The sequence below is a fragment of the Eleutherodactylus coqui genome, chromosome 13 (genome assembly GCF_035609145.1).
Source record: "Eleutherodactylus coqui strain aEleCoq1 chromosome 13, aEleCoq1.hap1, whole genome shotgun sequence".
NCBI lineage: Eukaryota > Metazoa > Chordata > Amphibia > Anura > Eleutherodactylidae > Eleutherodactylus > Eleutherodactylus coqui.
The window spans coordinates 20587402-20604648 of record NC_089849.1 but is presented as its reverse complement, the minus strand read 5'-3'; the positions used below and the strand labels follow the sequence as shown (position 1 = coordinate 20604648).

General features: G+C 47.7%; 1 protein-coding gene across 1 annotated transcript; it reads left to right on the top strand.

Annotated features, from left to right (window-relative positions):
• Positions 1 to 550: 550 nt before the first annotated feature.
• On the top strand, positions 551 to 15432 carry TUBB1 (tubulin beta 1 class VI). The gene is made up of 4 exons (XM_066588190.1): positions 551 to 676; positions 8482 to 8590; positions 8679 to 8789; positions 11488 to 15432. The coding sequence occupies exons 1-4, from the start codon at positions 620 to 622 to the stop codon at positions 12576 to 12578; spliced, it is 1368 nt and encodes a 455-aa protein (XP_066444287.1). The 5' UTR covers positions 551 to 619; the 3' UTR covers positions 12579 to 15432.
• The last annotated feature ends 1815 nt before the right edge of the window (positions 15433 to 17247 follow it).

The following is a 17247-nucleotide window of genomic DNA, read 5'->3' as shown; positions in this document are numbered from 1 at the left end:
GACGATGTTGCGTTCGGTGACTACGGGGTGTTGGTGGTCATGTTAGTATGAAATATTCTTAGTAACTGGTGTGTGTGGAGGGAGATAAGGATGCTGACGCGCTTCGGGCTGGGGACATCTCCTACTCTGTGGTTACTGTATTCCCTCTGATCTGCATTTTTAACCTCTTAGCTGCCATGTAAGTCGATTCATTCCGCCATTATCGCTTCTGCAGTGGTTGTCACTCAGCTTTCCAAGACGTTTGAATGGAAAATTTTCCTGCGGCACAAGAAGAGGACACATATAGGTAGATTTGCCGTTCATGACCTGAGGAAAGCTGAGCAGCAACCCCTGTGGGAATCATAATGGGAGTCATAATGGTGGCCATACCGGCTGAGAACGGTCTGAACTGAGAATCCAAAAATTTTCTGCAGCCTTCTGTATTTTGTGGGCGATTTCTATTGACTCCCCGTGACCCTTTGTGACTCCCCCCCCCCTACTGTTCTATACACCCTCTGGTTGTGCAGAGATAATAAGGCTCCGGGTAACGTCAGCGCCGGTATATAATCTCCAGTGAAGTTTTGCTGCGTCACACTCATTGAGCCACAGAAGGGAGCTGACTGTCCTGCCGGCGTCCAGGATGCGTGAGATTGTCCATCTGCAGATCGGTCAGTGCGGGAATCAGATTGGAGCGAAGGTGAGCGACTTCCCAAATAGAAATGATGGGGACCCCTATACAGATGTGATCACTTATAGGGTAGAAGATTATCACAGTGGGAGATGATTGAGTTTGGAGTGTTTGTGGTGGACACAGATGTAGCAGAGCTGAACCGGTCACCGGATGATGTTTACCGCTATAAGGCCGGCTTCACACGAGTGTATTTAGAGATTTCAATTTTCTGTATTTTGCACCCGCATTTTGGTCGTGCAAAAAAAAAAAACATGTCCTAATTTTCTGCATATTTGAGCACCAGAGGTCCCCATAGAAGTCGTTTTGGTTTGCTGCCTCCCCAGCCGGACTCCTATATGGCACTAAATCACCCGCAACCAACCGTCCTCGATCCTGATCACACTGGGCACGTTGGCTGCTAGTAGAGTTCCACAGCGGCCCATTGCTATAGAGCTTCCAGCGCCGGCAGTCATTATACACTTTGACATTGTCCCCCAGCATGTGGCTCTGCAGCTGTCGGGGCATGCTGGGAGTTGTAGTTTTGCAACAGCTGGAGAACCTCAAGTTGGAGAGAAATGCAATAGGCAACAAAAACTGGAGACACAGCGATGCCTTCCAAAAATGGCTGAAGACAAGAAGCTGCAGTATCCAGCGACTCTTTTATTTAAATAATCAGCAGTAAAAATGCACTTCAGGGCATAAAACCCCTTCTTCAGGCCCGATTCACACGGACACATTTGTGCATATTTGGATAATTTATTGGGAAAACCTGACCCCTTGTAGGGAGGCTCTAGTACCCTGTTGTACTTCCCCTAGCTTGGATACATGATGTGATATGGGTGGGCATGGAGGCTCTAGTACCCTGTTGTACCACCTCTAGCTTGGATACATGATGTGATATGGGTGGGTATGGAGGCTCTAGTACCCTGTTGTACCATCTCTAGCTTGGATACAAGATGTGATACGGGTGGGCATGGAGGCTCTAGTACCCTGTTGTACCACCTCTAGCTTCGATACATGATGTGATACAGGTGGGCATGGGGGTTCTAGTACCCTGTTGTACCACCTCTAGCTTGGATACATGATGTGATATGGGAGGCATGGAGGCTCTAGTACCCTGTTGTACTGTCTCTAGCTTCGATACATGATGTGATACAGGTGGGCATGGGGGCTCTAGTACCCTGTTGTACCTTCTCTAGCTTGGATATAAGATGTGGTATGGGCAGGCATGGAGGCTCTAGTACCCTGTTGTACCGCCTCTAGCTTGGATACAAGATGTGATATGGGCGGGCATGGAGGCTCTAGTACCCTGTTGTACCACCTCTAGCTTGAATATAAGATGTGATACAGGCAGGCACGGAGGCTCTAGTACCCCTGTTGTACCGCCTCTAGCTTGGATACAAGATGTGATACAGGCAGGCATGGAGGCTCTAGTACCCTGTTGTATCCAAGCTAGAGGCGGCCCAAGATGTGATATGGGTGGGCATGGAGGCTCTAATACCCTGTTGTACCACGTCTAGCTTGGATACAAGATGTGATACAGGCGAGCATGGAGGCTCTAGTACCCTGTTGTACCGTCTGTAGCTTGGATACAAGATGTGATATGGGTGGGCATGGAGGCTCTAGCACCCTGTTTGGCCATCTCTAGCTTGGATACAAGATGTGATACGGGCAAGCATGGAGGCTCTAGTACCCCTGTTGTACCACCTCTAGCTTGAATATGAGATGTGATACATGCAGGCATGAAGGCTCTAGTACCCTGTTGTACTGCCTCTAGCTTGGATACAAGATGTGATACAGGCAGGCATGGAGGCTCTAGTACCCTGCTGTACCGCCTCTAGCTTGAATATAAGATGTGATACAGGCAGGCATGGAGGCTCTAGTACCCTGTTGTACCGCCTCTAGCTTGGGTACAAAATGTGATACAGGCGAGCATGGAGGCTCTAGTACCCTGTTGGGCTGCCTCTAGCTTGGATACAAGATGTGATATGGGTGGGCATAGAGGCTCTAGTACCCTGTTGTACCGCCTCTAGCCTTGATACAAGGCGTAATATGGGTGGGCATGGAGGCTCTAGTATCCTGTTGTACCACCTGTAGCTTGGATACAAGATGTGATACAGGCGGGCATGTAGGCTCTAGTACCTTGTTGGGCCGCCTCTAGCTTGGATACAAGATGTGATACGGGCGGGCATGGAGGCAATCACTGGCATGTATAAAAGGGCCTTACAGTACTGTGGACTCAAGATTGTGCAGCTGCTGGAGATTTAAGACCCTTTTACCCGGGACGAATTCCAGATGCCACGACACCCAACAGCCGTCCTAGCGATAATTGTTCCTTGCTTCACAGAGGAGGATCCGGTCAGTGGATGGAGGTGGAGCGGTCCGGGGATCGTTCCGACCGTCCGCCTCCATTCACAGTAATCAGGCAGTCGTTCGTAGATGCATGACTGCCTGTCTTTTACACGTAGCAATAAGCATTGTCCCGAGCGAATAAACAACCAATCTCACAGATCGCTCCTTCACTCAGTTCAAAAACAAAGATAAATTGTTCCTTTTGTGTTCTACAAGATCATTTTGTCAATTAGTTCTCTGCAGCGGCGAATGAGAACGACTGAACGAGCGCCATTTAAACTGAACTATTGGCGAAAGAGCGAACGATGATTGTCATGCGTACATGAAAAAAACGATAAGCACATGAATTATCATTGATTGTTCGATCGTTGGCAGCGCTCACACGGGGGGATTAGTGTTCCAACATTTCAGCGATTTTCTGAGCGCCTTTAAAGACTTTATTACGTCTTCTTCATGTCCTTCTCGCCTCACAAGCCTGCAGGAAGTTTCAGGTTTCCTTCAGCTGAGTGTTTGTATATCTGCGCTACGGCCAATGGTGCGAGGAGGAAAACAAAGATCTAGTAGATGCAAAGTGTCCGGTGAGGAGTCTGGAGCCGAGGTGAGGACGCCGCTGATCCGAGGCGAGGACGCCGCTGACCCAAGAGCATCACTTACAGCTCTTCATGCTGATATCTACTTTCTTACAACATACGAGTTACTGAACAGTTTTCTCATCTACTCTGTGTATCACTGACTGGAAACTTGGTTCTGGTCATGTTGCAGCGTCTCATAGGGTGACCCCAGACACCTAACATACGTGGGGAGCTGGGAGGGTATAGTGCTGGCTTACTTACCATGCTCTTTCCCGGAGGGACACACGCAGCCACGGCCAGAGCATGGGCGTAACTATAGGGGATGCAGGGGATGCGGGTGCACCCAGGCCCAGGAGCCTTAGGGGGCCCATAAGGCCTCTCTTCTCCATATAGGTAGCCCAGTACTATGAATAAAGCATTATAGTTGGGGGCCCTGTTACAGGTTTTGCATTGGGGCCCAGAAGCTTCAAGTTACACCTCTGGGCCAGAGTATCATTGCAGGCCACCTGGGATACCCCTAGGATAGGGAAATGCACACCGAACAGGAGAACAAGGGTTGTAGTTGTCACGTGTGACGCCACCATTCCTATGCACACCGGTATGACCCTCGGCGGATAATAAATTCAGCCACAGACAGTTCTTAGCACCACAGGTCTCTAGGAACGGTTAGATACATCTGGATACAAGATGTGATACAGGTGGGCATGGAGGCTCTAGTACCCTGTTGTACCACCTCTAGCTTAGATACAAGATGTGATACGGGAGGCATGGAAGCGCTAGTACCCTGTTGTACCGCCTCTAGCTTGGATACAAGATGTGATACGGGAGGCATGGAAGCTCTAGTACCCTGTTGTACCGCCTCTAGCTTGGATACAAGATGTGATACGGGAGGCATGGAAGCGCTAGTACCCTGTTGTACCGCCTCTAGCTTGGATACAAGATGTGAAACTGGGGGGGCATGGAGGCTGTAGTACCCGGTTGGGCCACCTCTAGCTTGGATATAAGATGTGATACGGGTGGGCATGGAGGCTCTAGTACCCTGTTGTACCGCCTCTAGCTTGGATATAAGATGTGATACGGGCAGGCATGGAGGCTCTAGTACCTCTTTGGGCCGCCTCTAGCTTGGATACAAGATGTGATACAGTCAGGCATGGAGGCTCTAGTACCTTATTGTACCGCCTCTAGCTTGGATACGGGCGGTCATGGAGGCTAGTTGCACTTTGTGTGCCGTAGAGACAAGACGCACTGAAAGATGGCGGATGTTAGTTTTTTTTTAATTTACACTAGAGATGAGCGAACCTACTCGGCCACGCCACTTTTTCGCCCGAGTACTGCGATTTTCGAGTACTTCTGTACTCGGGCCAAAAGATTCAAAGGGGCGCTGTGGGTGAGTGGGGGGTTGCAGCGGGAAGTGGGGTGGAGAGGGAGAGAGAGAGGGATCCCCCCTGTTCCCCGCTGCTACCCCCCACGCTGCCACGCCTCCCCCCGCCCCCCGGCGCCCCCCGAATCTTTTCACCCGAGTACGGAAGTACTCGAAAATCGCAGTACTCAATCGAGTAATTACTCGAAACGAGTAGGTTCGCTCATCTCTAATTTACACTACTTAGAATTAAAAAAAAAAATCTTTTCAGTACATTATATAGTATATTAAATAGCACCATTGAAAAATACAACTCGTCCCGCAAAATACAAGCCCTCATGCAGCAACGTCGGTTTTTTTTTTTAAAGGGGGGAAGGAAAACCTAAAATGGAAAGATGAAAAAAAGCTTGGTCACTAAGAAAAAGGTGTTACACCAACAGCTTTTTGGTGTGGCTTAATAGATTGGCTGTCAGATTGCGGTATGATGTAATGTTATAGCTTTACATCATACTGCAGCAGCGATCAAAGCATTGCAAGTTCTTGTCCCCTCTGCGGACTTAAAAACAAAATTAAAATAAGTTTTAAAAAGTTTTACTAATCAATAACAAAAAATAAAAAGTAATAAAAGTAAAAAAAAACAAAACCTTTTGCGTATATAATAGTGTGCACCCTGTATCCACTATGTGTGGGAGTGTACGCCAAGCAGCCACCCCCCTCATTATCAAGAGGCAGTGTGAGTGGCTGTCTTATCGGTGTCCCTGCAGTTATAAAAGTCCGATCTATCAAAGCGGCACATTATTTACCGCACACGGTGAACGTTGTCTGGAAAAAAAAATAACGCCAGAAATGCATTTTTTGGTAACCCTGTCTCCAAGACAAAATATAATAAAAAGTAATTTAAAAGTTGTAAGAATTCCAAAATGGTGCCAACGGAAACTACAGGACGCCCTGCATGAAATAAGCCATCGCACAACCATATAAACAAAAAAATAAAAAAGTTCTGGCCGCCAGCAGATGGCGACAGAAAATAACTGAAATATTTTAGATATTAAATATCCATAGAATTCAAAAGAATCCATAGAATAAAGTTATCGGGTCATTTTTGTTGCACTGTGTACCCGTAGAAACAAGACGCACCCAAAGATGGCGGAATTCATTTTTTCCCGAATTTCACTTCACTTAGAAGTTTTTCAGTACATTATATGGTATATTAAATAGTACCAGTGAAAAATACAACTCGTCCCGCAAAAAACAAGCCCTCATACAGCGACGGCGATTACATAAGAGCTATGATTTTTTCTAAAAGGGGGAAATAAAAAACGAAAATGGAAAAAAAGGGCCGCGTCCTTAAGGGGTTAATATCATGAGGAGCTAATGCAGAACATATTATAGACAATTGCTGAATAATCGTTGTGAACCGGCAGCGTTCCTGTAAAGGGTGGTCTGAGATAAAACGTTTCGGTCCCCTATGGCAAAATTGAACAAACTATTTCCCTTCACCCCTCCCGGTTCCCAGCTTGTCCCCCACCGACAATCGCTGAGCTGTCATTGGCTGCAGCAGTCTGTAAACAGAACATGACGGCGCCCGGAGCTGTCAGCTGGGAACTAACATGAGGCAGGAGAAGTGAAGATCACCTTGTTTGGTATTTCTTAGTCCATTTTTACCAAAACATGTCATCTCACATCCCCGTATTGGCGCGGCGCGGTTGGGGGGCGGTTAGAACTGCAACAAAAGTACCACCCTAAAAACACATGCGGTTGTTGTAAAAACGGCATGCATCCCGTGTGATTACATGCTAAGGGGTTATTCAGGCGTGTTTACGGTCCGTGTGCCATCCGTGTGTTCCATTACAGCCAACGAGGCTCTACATACAGGCAATTGTTTTCACACAGATTGATGGTTCCTGTGAAAAGAATCACGGTTAGGCCGGCTTCACACGAGCATCTGCGCAATTGTGTACGCCTTGACACAACTGTTTTGTGCTATTAACGAGCCTTTTTTCGCGCATGTCGGCGTATCAAACAGCCTTTTCTGTCCGTAGGTCGTGTATTTTTTGCAAGCGTGACACAAACACACACGGCTTAATTCGTCTAATGAGTTTAAGCATCCACTTGTGAATTCCGCACACATTTGCGCACCTGCCATTGACTTCTATGGGGACCTTAGAAATGTCCCCCACGCAGAAAGACGGGGGCCAAAATACATGCATGTCAATGATCCCATTGAAATCAATGGGCTCTCTTCTCTGCATATACAAGCATGTGAAGGGCCCCTAAGGGTACATGCATTCCACATAGTCGATATTTCTGTCTGATTTTTGGAGTTTAAAGGAAAAAAAATTGCAGCATGTCCCCCTCTTGTGTCAGGTGAAAATCGTACACGGACGGGGTCCTGTGCATCGGACGGGATGTTCTTGTCATGTCCGATCCAAGTTATGCTATAGAAAGTTGGGTGTAACTTTTTAACACTCCACTGTAAGTCCGACTCTTGTCTGTTTCCACGGTCGGGCATGGGACATGCAGTGTTGGGCACCCATGGACATCGGGCCGCACACGGATGACGTCTCTAATGGAACATGCTGTACTTTTCCAGATGTCAGTAAACAATAAGTTAGTAGGGTGCAAGTGAGGTATCAGGGGCCTTTCAGGGCTGGCACGTTGGGTGTGCCGAAGCTTCGCACTGCGGTGTGTTGTGGGGGAGACTGATAACGGCACACGGACAAGTCTGCTGAACAGAGATGAAGAGTCTTTCTTGTGCTTCGTCAGGAAACCGCAGCTTCTTCCTGACGGTCTCCACTGTGCAGACTAATAATATTCAGTTCTTCCTGGAGCCACAGACAATCCAACTGCTCCATGTATTCTTCATAAAGGGGCTGTACGGTGTTAGAAAAAAAACTGTTCCTTGCACAGCGCCACACTAGTTTGCAGGTTGTGTGCAGTATCACAGTTCAGTTCACTGTAATAGAGCTGAGCTTCAATGTCAGACACAATGCATGGACAGGTGTGGCGCTGTTTTTCTAATCTTGGAAACCCCTATAACCATCTTTAGCTTCATATGCCCTATATATGGCCGGCGTCACATGGGTGCAATATGCAGAGAATAGAAACCATTGATTTGAACGGGTTTGTTCACATTTCCTTATTTTGCACGCATGTTTTGGTCATGCAAAAAGGAAAACGCAGCATTCTTCATTTTCTGCGCATTTGTGCATAAAAGATCCCCGTAGAAGTCAATGGGGGGAGGGGTTAAATACATACGCAATATGCAAGAAGATGCATATTATACTGGGTGATTCCACCGGAAAGACACATCCAGAACTCATTAGACCAATTAGCCTTTTTATTCGGTGCGTCTTTGCCATGTGCAAATGAATACGCCCTGCGGGAGGAAAAAGTGGAGTAAAATATGCGCGTCAAAAATCCTCATTCAGTGCGCAATAAAGTTGCAGAGGCACATGCAAATACGCATACGCCCGTGTGACGCCGCCCTAAGCATATACATATAGCACTGGTGCATCCAATCACACAAGATCTGTGTTTCCTCGTAGTTCTGGGAGGTGATTAGTGATGAACACGGCATCGACAATGGAGGGAACTACAAAGGAGACTCCGACCTGCAGCTGGAGAGGATCAGCGTCTACTTCAACGAGGCTCACTGTAAGCGCCCCATCGTGACGTACGTTTCTCATTGACGCCGCGGTATTAAGTTGTTTCTTACCTCTTGCTCTCTGCTTTCCTTCCGCAGCCCATAAGTATGTCCCCCGAGCCGTGCTTGTGGACCTGGAGCCTGGCACCATGGACAGTTTGCGCTCCAGCAGTATTGGACCTCTGTTCCGCCCGGACAGCTTCATCCATGGTAATGTGATACAAACATGTCGCCTCATTATGCAGGTGGAAATACGAAATATTTCTGATGGAAAATACATAACCGTAGCTGAACTCAACCAGTCTTAGTAACGGCCCTCTTCCCTGGGTCTGCGCTGAACCCCAACAGTAAAGATGGCATCTTGGAAATATTCTACCCAGCTTGCGAAGTGTTAACATCAAGATCTATTATTATTTGCTAGAAGGAAAACCAGACAAGATTCCTTAATTACTTAAAGGGATTGTCCAGGATTATGAAAACATGGCTGATTTATTCCAAAAACAGCACCACACCTGTCCACAGGTCATGTGAGGTATTGCAGCTTCACTCCATTCACTTCAATCAATGTGAGCTGCAATACTTCACACAACTCATGGCCAAGGTATGTGCTGTTTTTGTAAGAAAATTAATTTAGTCCTGGACAATCCCTGTGAGACTGCAGATCAGACCGTTAAAATGGAAACTGGCGGCACTTTTCAGCAGACTAATAAAAGCCCAGCGCTACAATGATCACCTACACCTGTTTAGAAAACTTATTTTCCCAAGTCTCTTTATAAATCCATACCTGAGGAGTCGCTATTTACAAAGTTCCTGCACTGCATGTAAATTTAGGTAGAGCAGTCCGGTGGGGTGGGGGGTCGGACCGTCTCTGTTCTCTGCGAGTTTTTCCTATAAGTCCTTTAGAAAATAAGCTTTCTAAACAGGTGATAATTCTAGCGATGGGCTTGGTTTAGTGTCGTAAAAAGTGCCGACAAGTTCCCTATAAAGTCAATCAGGTCCTAGAAAAAAATCCCTAAACCCATTCAGGCCTCAGATCAGACTTCTAAACAGACTCCTAGAGCTCTCCAGACTCTTAAACTCATTTAGACCCTATATCAGGCACCTAAACTTGTTCAGTCTCCAGACCAGACCCCTTAAACCATTCAGGCCTCAGATCAGACACCTGAACTTGTTCCAACTCCACAACTGACGCCTAAACTTGTTCTGGCCTCAGATCAGACTCCTAAGCTCCCAAAAGATGTTACTTCAGACCTTTATAAACTCATTCAGATCCCTAAAATTATTCAGACCCCAGAACAGACAAAAAAGGCGAAAAGCACCTACAGTGGGTAAAAAAAGTATTAAAGGGGTTGTCCCGCGGCAGCAAGTGGGTCTATACACTTCTGTATGGCCATATTAATGCACTTTGTAATGTACATTGTGCATTAATTATGAGCCATACAGAAGTTATCAGAAATTTTTCACTTACCTGCTCCGTTGCTAGCGTCCTCGTTTCCATGGAGCCGTCTAATTTTCAGCGTCTAATCGCCAAATTAGACGCGCTTGCGCAGTCTGGGTCTTCTTTTCTCAATGGGGCTCCGTGTAGCTCCGCCCCGTCACGTGCCGATTCCAGCCAATCAGGAGGCTGGAATCGGCAATGGACCGCACAGAAGCCCTGCGGTCCACCGAGGGAGAAGATCCCGGCGGCCATCTTCAGCAGGTAAGTAAGAAGTCACCGGAGCGCGGGGATTCAGGTAAGCGCTGTCCGGTGTTCTTGTTTAACCCCTGCATCGGGGTTGTCTCGCGCCGAACGGGGGGGCTGTTGAAAAAAAAAAAAACACGTTTCGGCGCGGGACAACCCCTTTAAGTCAGATACCAATTGTACAAGTTCTCCCACTTACAAAGATGTTAGAGGCCTGTAATTGACATCATAGGTAAACCTCAACTACGAAAGACACCATGAAAAAACACATCCAGAAAATCACATTGTCTGATTTTTAACAAATTTATTTGCAAATTATGGTGGAAAATAAGTATTTGGTCAATAACAAAAGTTCATCTCAATACTTTGTTATACATCCTTTATTGGCAATGACAGAGGTCAAACGTTTCCTGTAAGTCCTCACAAGGTTGGCACACACTACTGCTGGTATGTTGGCCCATTCCTCCATGCAGATCTCCTCAAGAGCAGTGATGGTTTGGGGCTGTCGCTGGGCAACACGGACTTTCAATTCCCTCCAAAGGTTTTCTATAGGGTTGAGATCTGGAGACTGGCTAGGCCACTCATCTTTTTAAGTCGGAGAACTTGTACAATTGTTATCTGACTAAATACTTTTTTTCCCCACTGTACTTACCACTTCCTGGGTCCTCTTCACTTCCAGGCGTGGCAACATGCAATGTCCTGACACTGGCCACCATAAGGACCCTGTGTGCTGGGCTCGGTGGTAGGTCCACACCTGTCACTGCCCTCTTCCAATGTATCTATGATGGCCGGTCTACAGGGTTCAGACCACTGTTAACTATTTGAGGGCGGCTGCTCTATACTATTCAGCAAGAGTCTATAGTGGGAATCTCATTTGTAGGCTGAGACAACCTGCAACTTGTGATGTCATTCTGTGCAGCCCCCAACCACTGGACACAGACGGGATAAGTCAGAAAGATATAAGGCTGCACCTGAGAGGGGTGAACACGGGTATTCTCTCTTTGGTACTTGTTGAATTCCTGTATCATGCACCCTACGCATAACACAATCCATAGATTCTTATGGGTTACTTCCGTAACTAAACGGAGGGATTCCATTAATAGGGAATTTGTCTTCAAGTCAGGATCGGTAGTTCATTGGTGGACTTACCAGCCAATGTATTCTCTCTCGTAGTTCTGGAGCATTGTGGACCGGTACAGGTTGATAAACATTTGTGTTTTTTAACAGGCAACTCTGGAGCCGGCAACAACTGGGCAAAAGGCCACTACACGGAGGGAGCAGAGCTGATCGAGTCTGTGATGGATGTAGTGAGAACAGAGAGCGAAAGCTGTGATTGTCTTCAAGGATTTCAGCTGGTGCATTCTCTCGGAGGAGGAACTGGCTCTGGGATGGGCACTCTCCTTATTAACAAGATTCGTGAAGAGTATCCAGACAGGATCATGAACAGCTTCAGCATCATGCCCTCACCCAAGGTGTCAGACACAGTGGTGGAACCTTATAACGCCATCTTGTCCATCCACCAACTGATTGAGAACACAGATGAGACCTTCTGCATTGACAACGAGGCCTTGTACGATATCTGCTTTCGCACTCTGAAGATGCCGAACCCAACCTATGGTGACCTCAACCATCTGGTGTCCATGACAATGAGCGGCGTGACTACTTCTCTGCGTTTCCCTGGTCAACTCAATGCTGATCTCAGGAAGTTGGCGGTCAACATGGTACCTTTCCCTCGTCTTCACTTCTTCATGACTGGGTTTGCCCCTCTAACGTCTCGAAAAAGTCAACAATATAAAGCTCTAACTGTACCTGAGCTAACCCAACAGATGTTTGACTCCAGGACCATGATGGCCGCCTGCGACCCACGTCATGGTCGCTACTTAACAGTGGCTGGAATCTTCCGTGGTCAAATGTCCACCAAAGAAGTGGATGAACAGATGTTGGCCGTGCAGTCCAAGAACAGTGCTTACTTCGTGGAGTGGATTCCCAACAACGTCAAGGTTGCCGTTTGCGACATCCCACCTCGTGGTCTCAAGTTGGCTTCCACTTTCATAGGCAACAACACTGCCATCCAAGAAATCTTCAAGCGAATTTCCGAGCACTTTTCGGCCATGTACCGCAGGAAAGCCTTCCTACACTGGTATACGGGAGAGGGCATGGATGAGTTGGAGTTTACCGAGGCAGAGTGTAATGTACATGATTTGATTGCAGAATACCAGCAGTACCAGGATGCCACAGCCGACGTGGAGGACTATTTTGAGGAAGAGATTGAAGAAACAGAAGAAGTAACAAAGACAGTGCAAGAAGTTTCCTCTTAGAAGACCTTTAATACTTAGTGTCAGTAAGACAAACAAGAATTCCAAGTGAAAAACGTAGGCCTTGCTCAGACGGCCATGATTCCTGGCTCGACCGCCGGTCTAATGACTAACAGTATTGTAGCGCTCTATGACGTTGTTAGTCTAGGTCATAACATGTATGTCCGTCTGAGTGAGGCCGCAGTCTGAAAACTGTTCACGCTTTCCTTTTAGAAATCTTCATTGATAGACTACTGAATAATAGAGATGAGCGAGCATACTCACTAAGGACAATTACTCGATCGAGCATTGCCCTTAGCGAGTACCTGCCCGCTCGGAAGAAAAGGTTCGGCTGCCGGCGCGGGTGAGAGGTGAGTTGCGGCAGTGAGCAGGGAGGAGCGAGGGAGAGAGAGATCTCCCCTCTGTTCCCCCCTGCTCTTCCCCACCAGCAGCTGAACCTTTTCTTCCGAGCGGGCAGGTACTCGCTAAGGGCAATTACTCAATCGAGCATTGCCTTTAGCGAGTACCTGCCCGCTCGGAAGAAAAGGTTCGGCTGCCGGCGCGGGTGAGTTGTGGCAGTGAGCAGGGGGGAGCGAGGAAGAGAGAGATCTCCCCTCTGTTCCTCCCCGCTCTTCCCCGCCGCCGGCAGCTGAACCTTTTCTTCCGAGCGGGCAGGTACTCGCTAAGGGCAATGCTCGATCAAGTAATTGCCCTTAGCGAGTATGCTCGCTCATCTTTACTGAATAATTATCCAAGTAACACAGTAGTCTGTAACATGAAACTACAACTCCCAGTATCCCGAGCTTTGTAGAAATGGGACCATAAGGACATAATAGATTGCTCGTCCTATATAGTTGTATATGTAAAAAGGATGCCATTTATGTACATGAGGGATGATGCTCACATCCCACTTAAAGGCGATTGTCAGCATAGAGCACTTAGAGGCGTGTTTGTATATGTTTTGTTATAACCTAATTATTATTATATGCTTCAAGTTCTCAGGTTCTTTTAGGCTTCATTCAACTCTTGTGCTCCACATTCTGTACTTAGCAGAAGCCATAACTCTGTGCCGGATCCGTCAAAATGGTGCTGCGCTGTATGTGCCTTCAATATGGAGAGAAAGCCCCCATGGAGGTGAACAGAGCCTTAGCCCGGCTTCACACGGCGTATACTAGTTGCAGAACCTGTCCGCAGCTATGTGCCGTACAGAACTGGTAAATGCAATTTTATTAAACTCCATTCACTAGCAGCAGAAATACCCGCTGCGGATCCAAGTCCTGTGGCAGGTTCTCCAATCCACGTCCTGCCCGAGTTGTTGCCGCTATCGCACCGCAGACTTCATTCATTTCAATTCATGCGCGGATATTATTGACGATATACAGCATAATTTCTGTGTAAGTGGCCTTACAGTAAGATCTCCAAGGGGTTAGTTAAAAAGATTTTTTCCAAGAGTTGGCTGCCCCTTCTTCAGGAAACAGCGCCATCCCTGGCCGCAGTAGTAGTACAGCTTAGCCCCATTTCCTTCAATGAAGCCAATCGGCAATACCACACTGAACCCGTACAGATGAGTGGCGCTGTTCCCAGAAGAAAGACGTTTCTAATGCTAGAAACCGTCTAAGGGTAGATTCAGACGACCGTATATCGGCTCAGTTTTCACGCCGAGCCAATATACGGTGTCCTCATCTGCAGGGGGGGGGGCGGGAATGGAAGAGCCAGGAGCAGGAACTGAGCTCCCGCCCCCACTGCACTATTTGCAATGAAAGGAGGCAGGACGGGGCTAAGTTATGAGAATTAGCCCCACCCCCGCCCCGCCTCTCCTCGTTGCAAATAGTGCAGAGGGGCGGAGAGGAGGCAGAGAGGGGGCGGGAGTTCAGTGCACTGCTTCCGCCTCTTCCAGCCTCCCCCCCCCCCCCTCCCCCTGCAGAGAGAGACGCCGTATATCGGCTGGGCGTGAAAACCGAGCTGATATACGTTCGCCTGAATCCAGCCTAAGAGCGTTAAGCTTCTTCTTTTGTCACGCAGCTGTAGGGGGGCTTATTTTTTGCAAGGCGTGGCGTAGTCCTTAGTGGTATCATTTTAGGGTGTATACGCCTTTTTAAACATTTACTCTTGTAGTGGGACTTCAACCCGTGCCTTCTTGATCACTTCTACAATACTTATGCATTGCACCGCACCTGTCATGCGTGACTCCAGTAGCAGGCTTGGAGGCATATTACCTTTTTCCACAACACAGCCAACCCAAACAATCAATGAGGTTGCTGGAATTGCTGAATAAGGCAGAAGTGTTGTGGAAAAAGTTAATATGCGACCCGGGCCTCTGCAGACCTTCACTAGGCCTCAGGCGGCCACTACATCCATTCAGAGAGTTATGTGACAGAAGTCGCCCCCTCCCTCTATAGTGTAGCATCTAATTGGTCACATGGCCAGGATTGGCCTTATCTCTGATCCCAGTCGCTACATATGGCTCATTCCATACATATCACCAAGGGATAAATGGCACTTTAGCGATGTGGCCCTCATGGACATGCTGTGTTATCCAGGTAAAGGTAGCTACATGGGGTGCAGCCTTCCCCAGGTCCATGATTTAGTAAGAGCACCCAGCCTGACCAGACAGAATAGGGAGGGCTATATATCTATTAGATAGGTATTGAGGTTTTGTTTCAGTACCCAAACCTAAAGCCAACTTCTCAGCCAGTCTGACACTGATGTGCGGCCCTATTTGAAGTCTTCATCATGCACGGGGTTAACCACCACTAACTTTCATATTTAAGCTTTTAAGGATACACAGTGGCACGCTGCGTGCTTCTTTTATGATCTTGCTTGATTTGTCGTTTTGGTACCCAATATGTATAATAAAAAGGGAACATTTACTAAGAAATAGGTCAAAATCTGTTCAAGTATAACTGATGTAAGGAGTGGATCACAGCAGGTCACCGGGCCAGAGGGGAACACTGTCTTGGCATTAGCCGGTAAACCTGTTCTTGGAGAACCATAAACTAAGGTTATGGGCTTCTAGAATGGGGCTGCCGAGGCGAGGAGTGAGCTTTATATACATACATGGCTCCCTCTGCCAGCGCTTTCCACAGAGTATTCTCAGCATACGCCCACGGGAAGCAGACATGAGTCTCATGCAGAGACCAAGCAGCGGCTTCTCAGGAAAGAGGCAGCGAGTGGAATAAGGGTGGAGGATTATAGGATGAACTTTTTTTGTGGCCTAACAGTGTTTCTTAACTTGTCCTCGAGGACCCCCAACAGGTCATGTTTTCAGGATATCCTTATACTAAGAACACCCGTGGCAATGTCTGAGGCACCGACAATAATTACATCACCTGTGCAACACTGAGGAAATCCTGAAAACATGACCTGTTGGGGGTCCCTGAGGACTGGAGTTGGGGAACACTGATCACATGAGCAGCCCTGGCTAATCGACCACATGAGCAGCCCTGGCTAATCGACCACATGAGCAGCCCTGGCTAATCGACCACATGAGCAGCCCTGGCTAATCGACCACATGAGCAGCCCTGGCTAATCGACCACATGAGCAGCCCTGGCTAATCAACCACATGAGCAGCCCTGGCTAATCAACCACATGAGCAGCCCTGGCTAATCAACCACATGAGCAGCCCTGGCTAATCAACCACATGAGCAGCCCTGGCTAATCAACCACATGAGCAGCCCTGGCTAATCAACCACATGAGCAGCCCTGGCTAATCAACCACATGAGCAGCCCTGGCTAATCAACCACATGAGCAGCCCTGGCTAATCAACCACATGAGCAGCCCTGGCTAATCAACCACATGAGCAGCCCTGGCTAATCAACCACATGAGCAGCCCTGGCTAATCAACCACATGAGCAGCCCTGGCTAATCAACCACATGAGCAGCCCTGGCTAATCAACCACATGAGCAGCCCTGGCTAATCAACCACATGAGCAGCCCTGGCTAATCAACCACATGAGCAGTCCTGGTGCATTGCTATTCCTAACACTACCAGTGCATTATATGTGATCAAGCAGTCTAAAAAATGGTGGCATTTATCTTGGCCACCCAACAGCATGTAGGGACAGGCAAGAAAATCAAGTACAGGTAATAAACCCTTCCACCTCCAGAACAGAACATTGTCCTGAAACTGGAGGTTCGCTGTAAGTCTTGACTCAAATTACTACCCCTGGCACTGCCACCACCCATCGCCAATAGCAGCACTTACCTGTATAGAGCCCATCACTGATGGGTACTCACAGAAACCTGTTAGAACAAGGTGTACGCCCACGCCCCGGGCCTTTATACGGCGTAGCTCTACTGCACACCCACTTTTATATGCATACATTTAGCTTTATGATGCTACCAGGATATGTTGATCACCTACCACACATGGCATTTACCAGACCAGCTATTGGTCACTGGTATCACTTTACTCTGTCATTAGGTTTGGATACACACAGTGCAACTCCACATCGAGAAGTGCAGACACGTGTGCTAATCATAAGACTGCACAGACCACAACCCGCGGCCGCTATGCTTCCCTTTTTTATACCGGAGATACATAAGTCTTTGAGTAATATCTGGTCGCGCTCCAGGAGTCACAACAGACTAACTAGTGCTGCCGAGACCTCGTAGGATAGTGGAAGTTTACTGCAATGTGGCCTATGGGATCTGTAGGTTGGGGGGAGGGGAGGCATTCTGGTGGAAGTTTA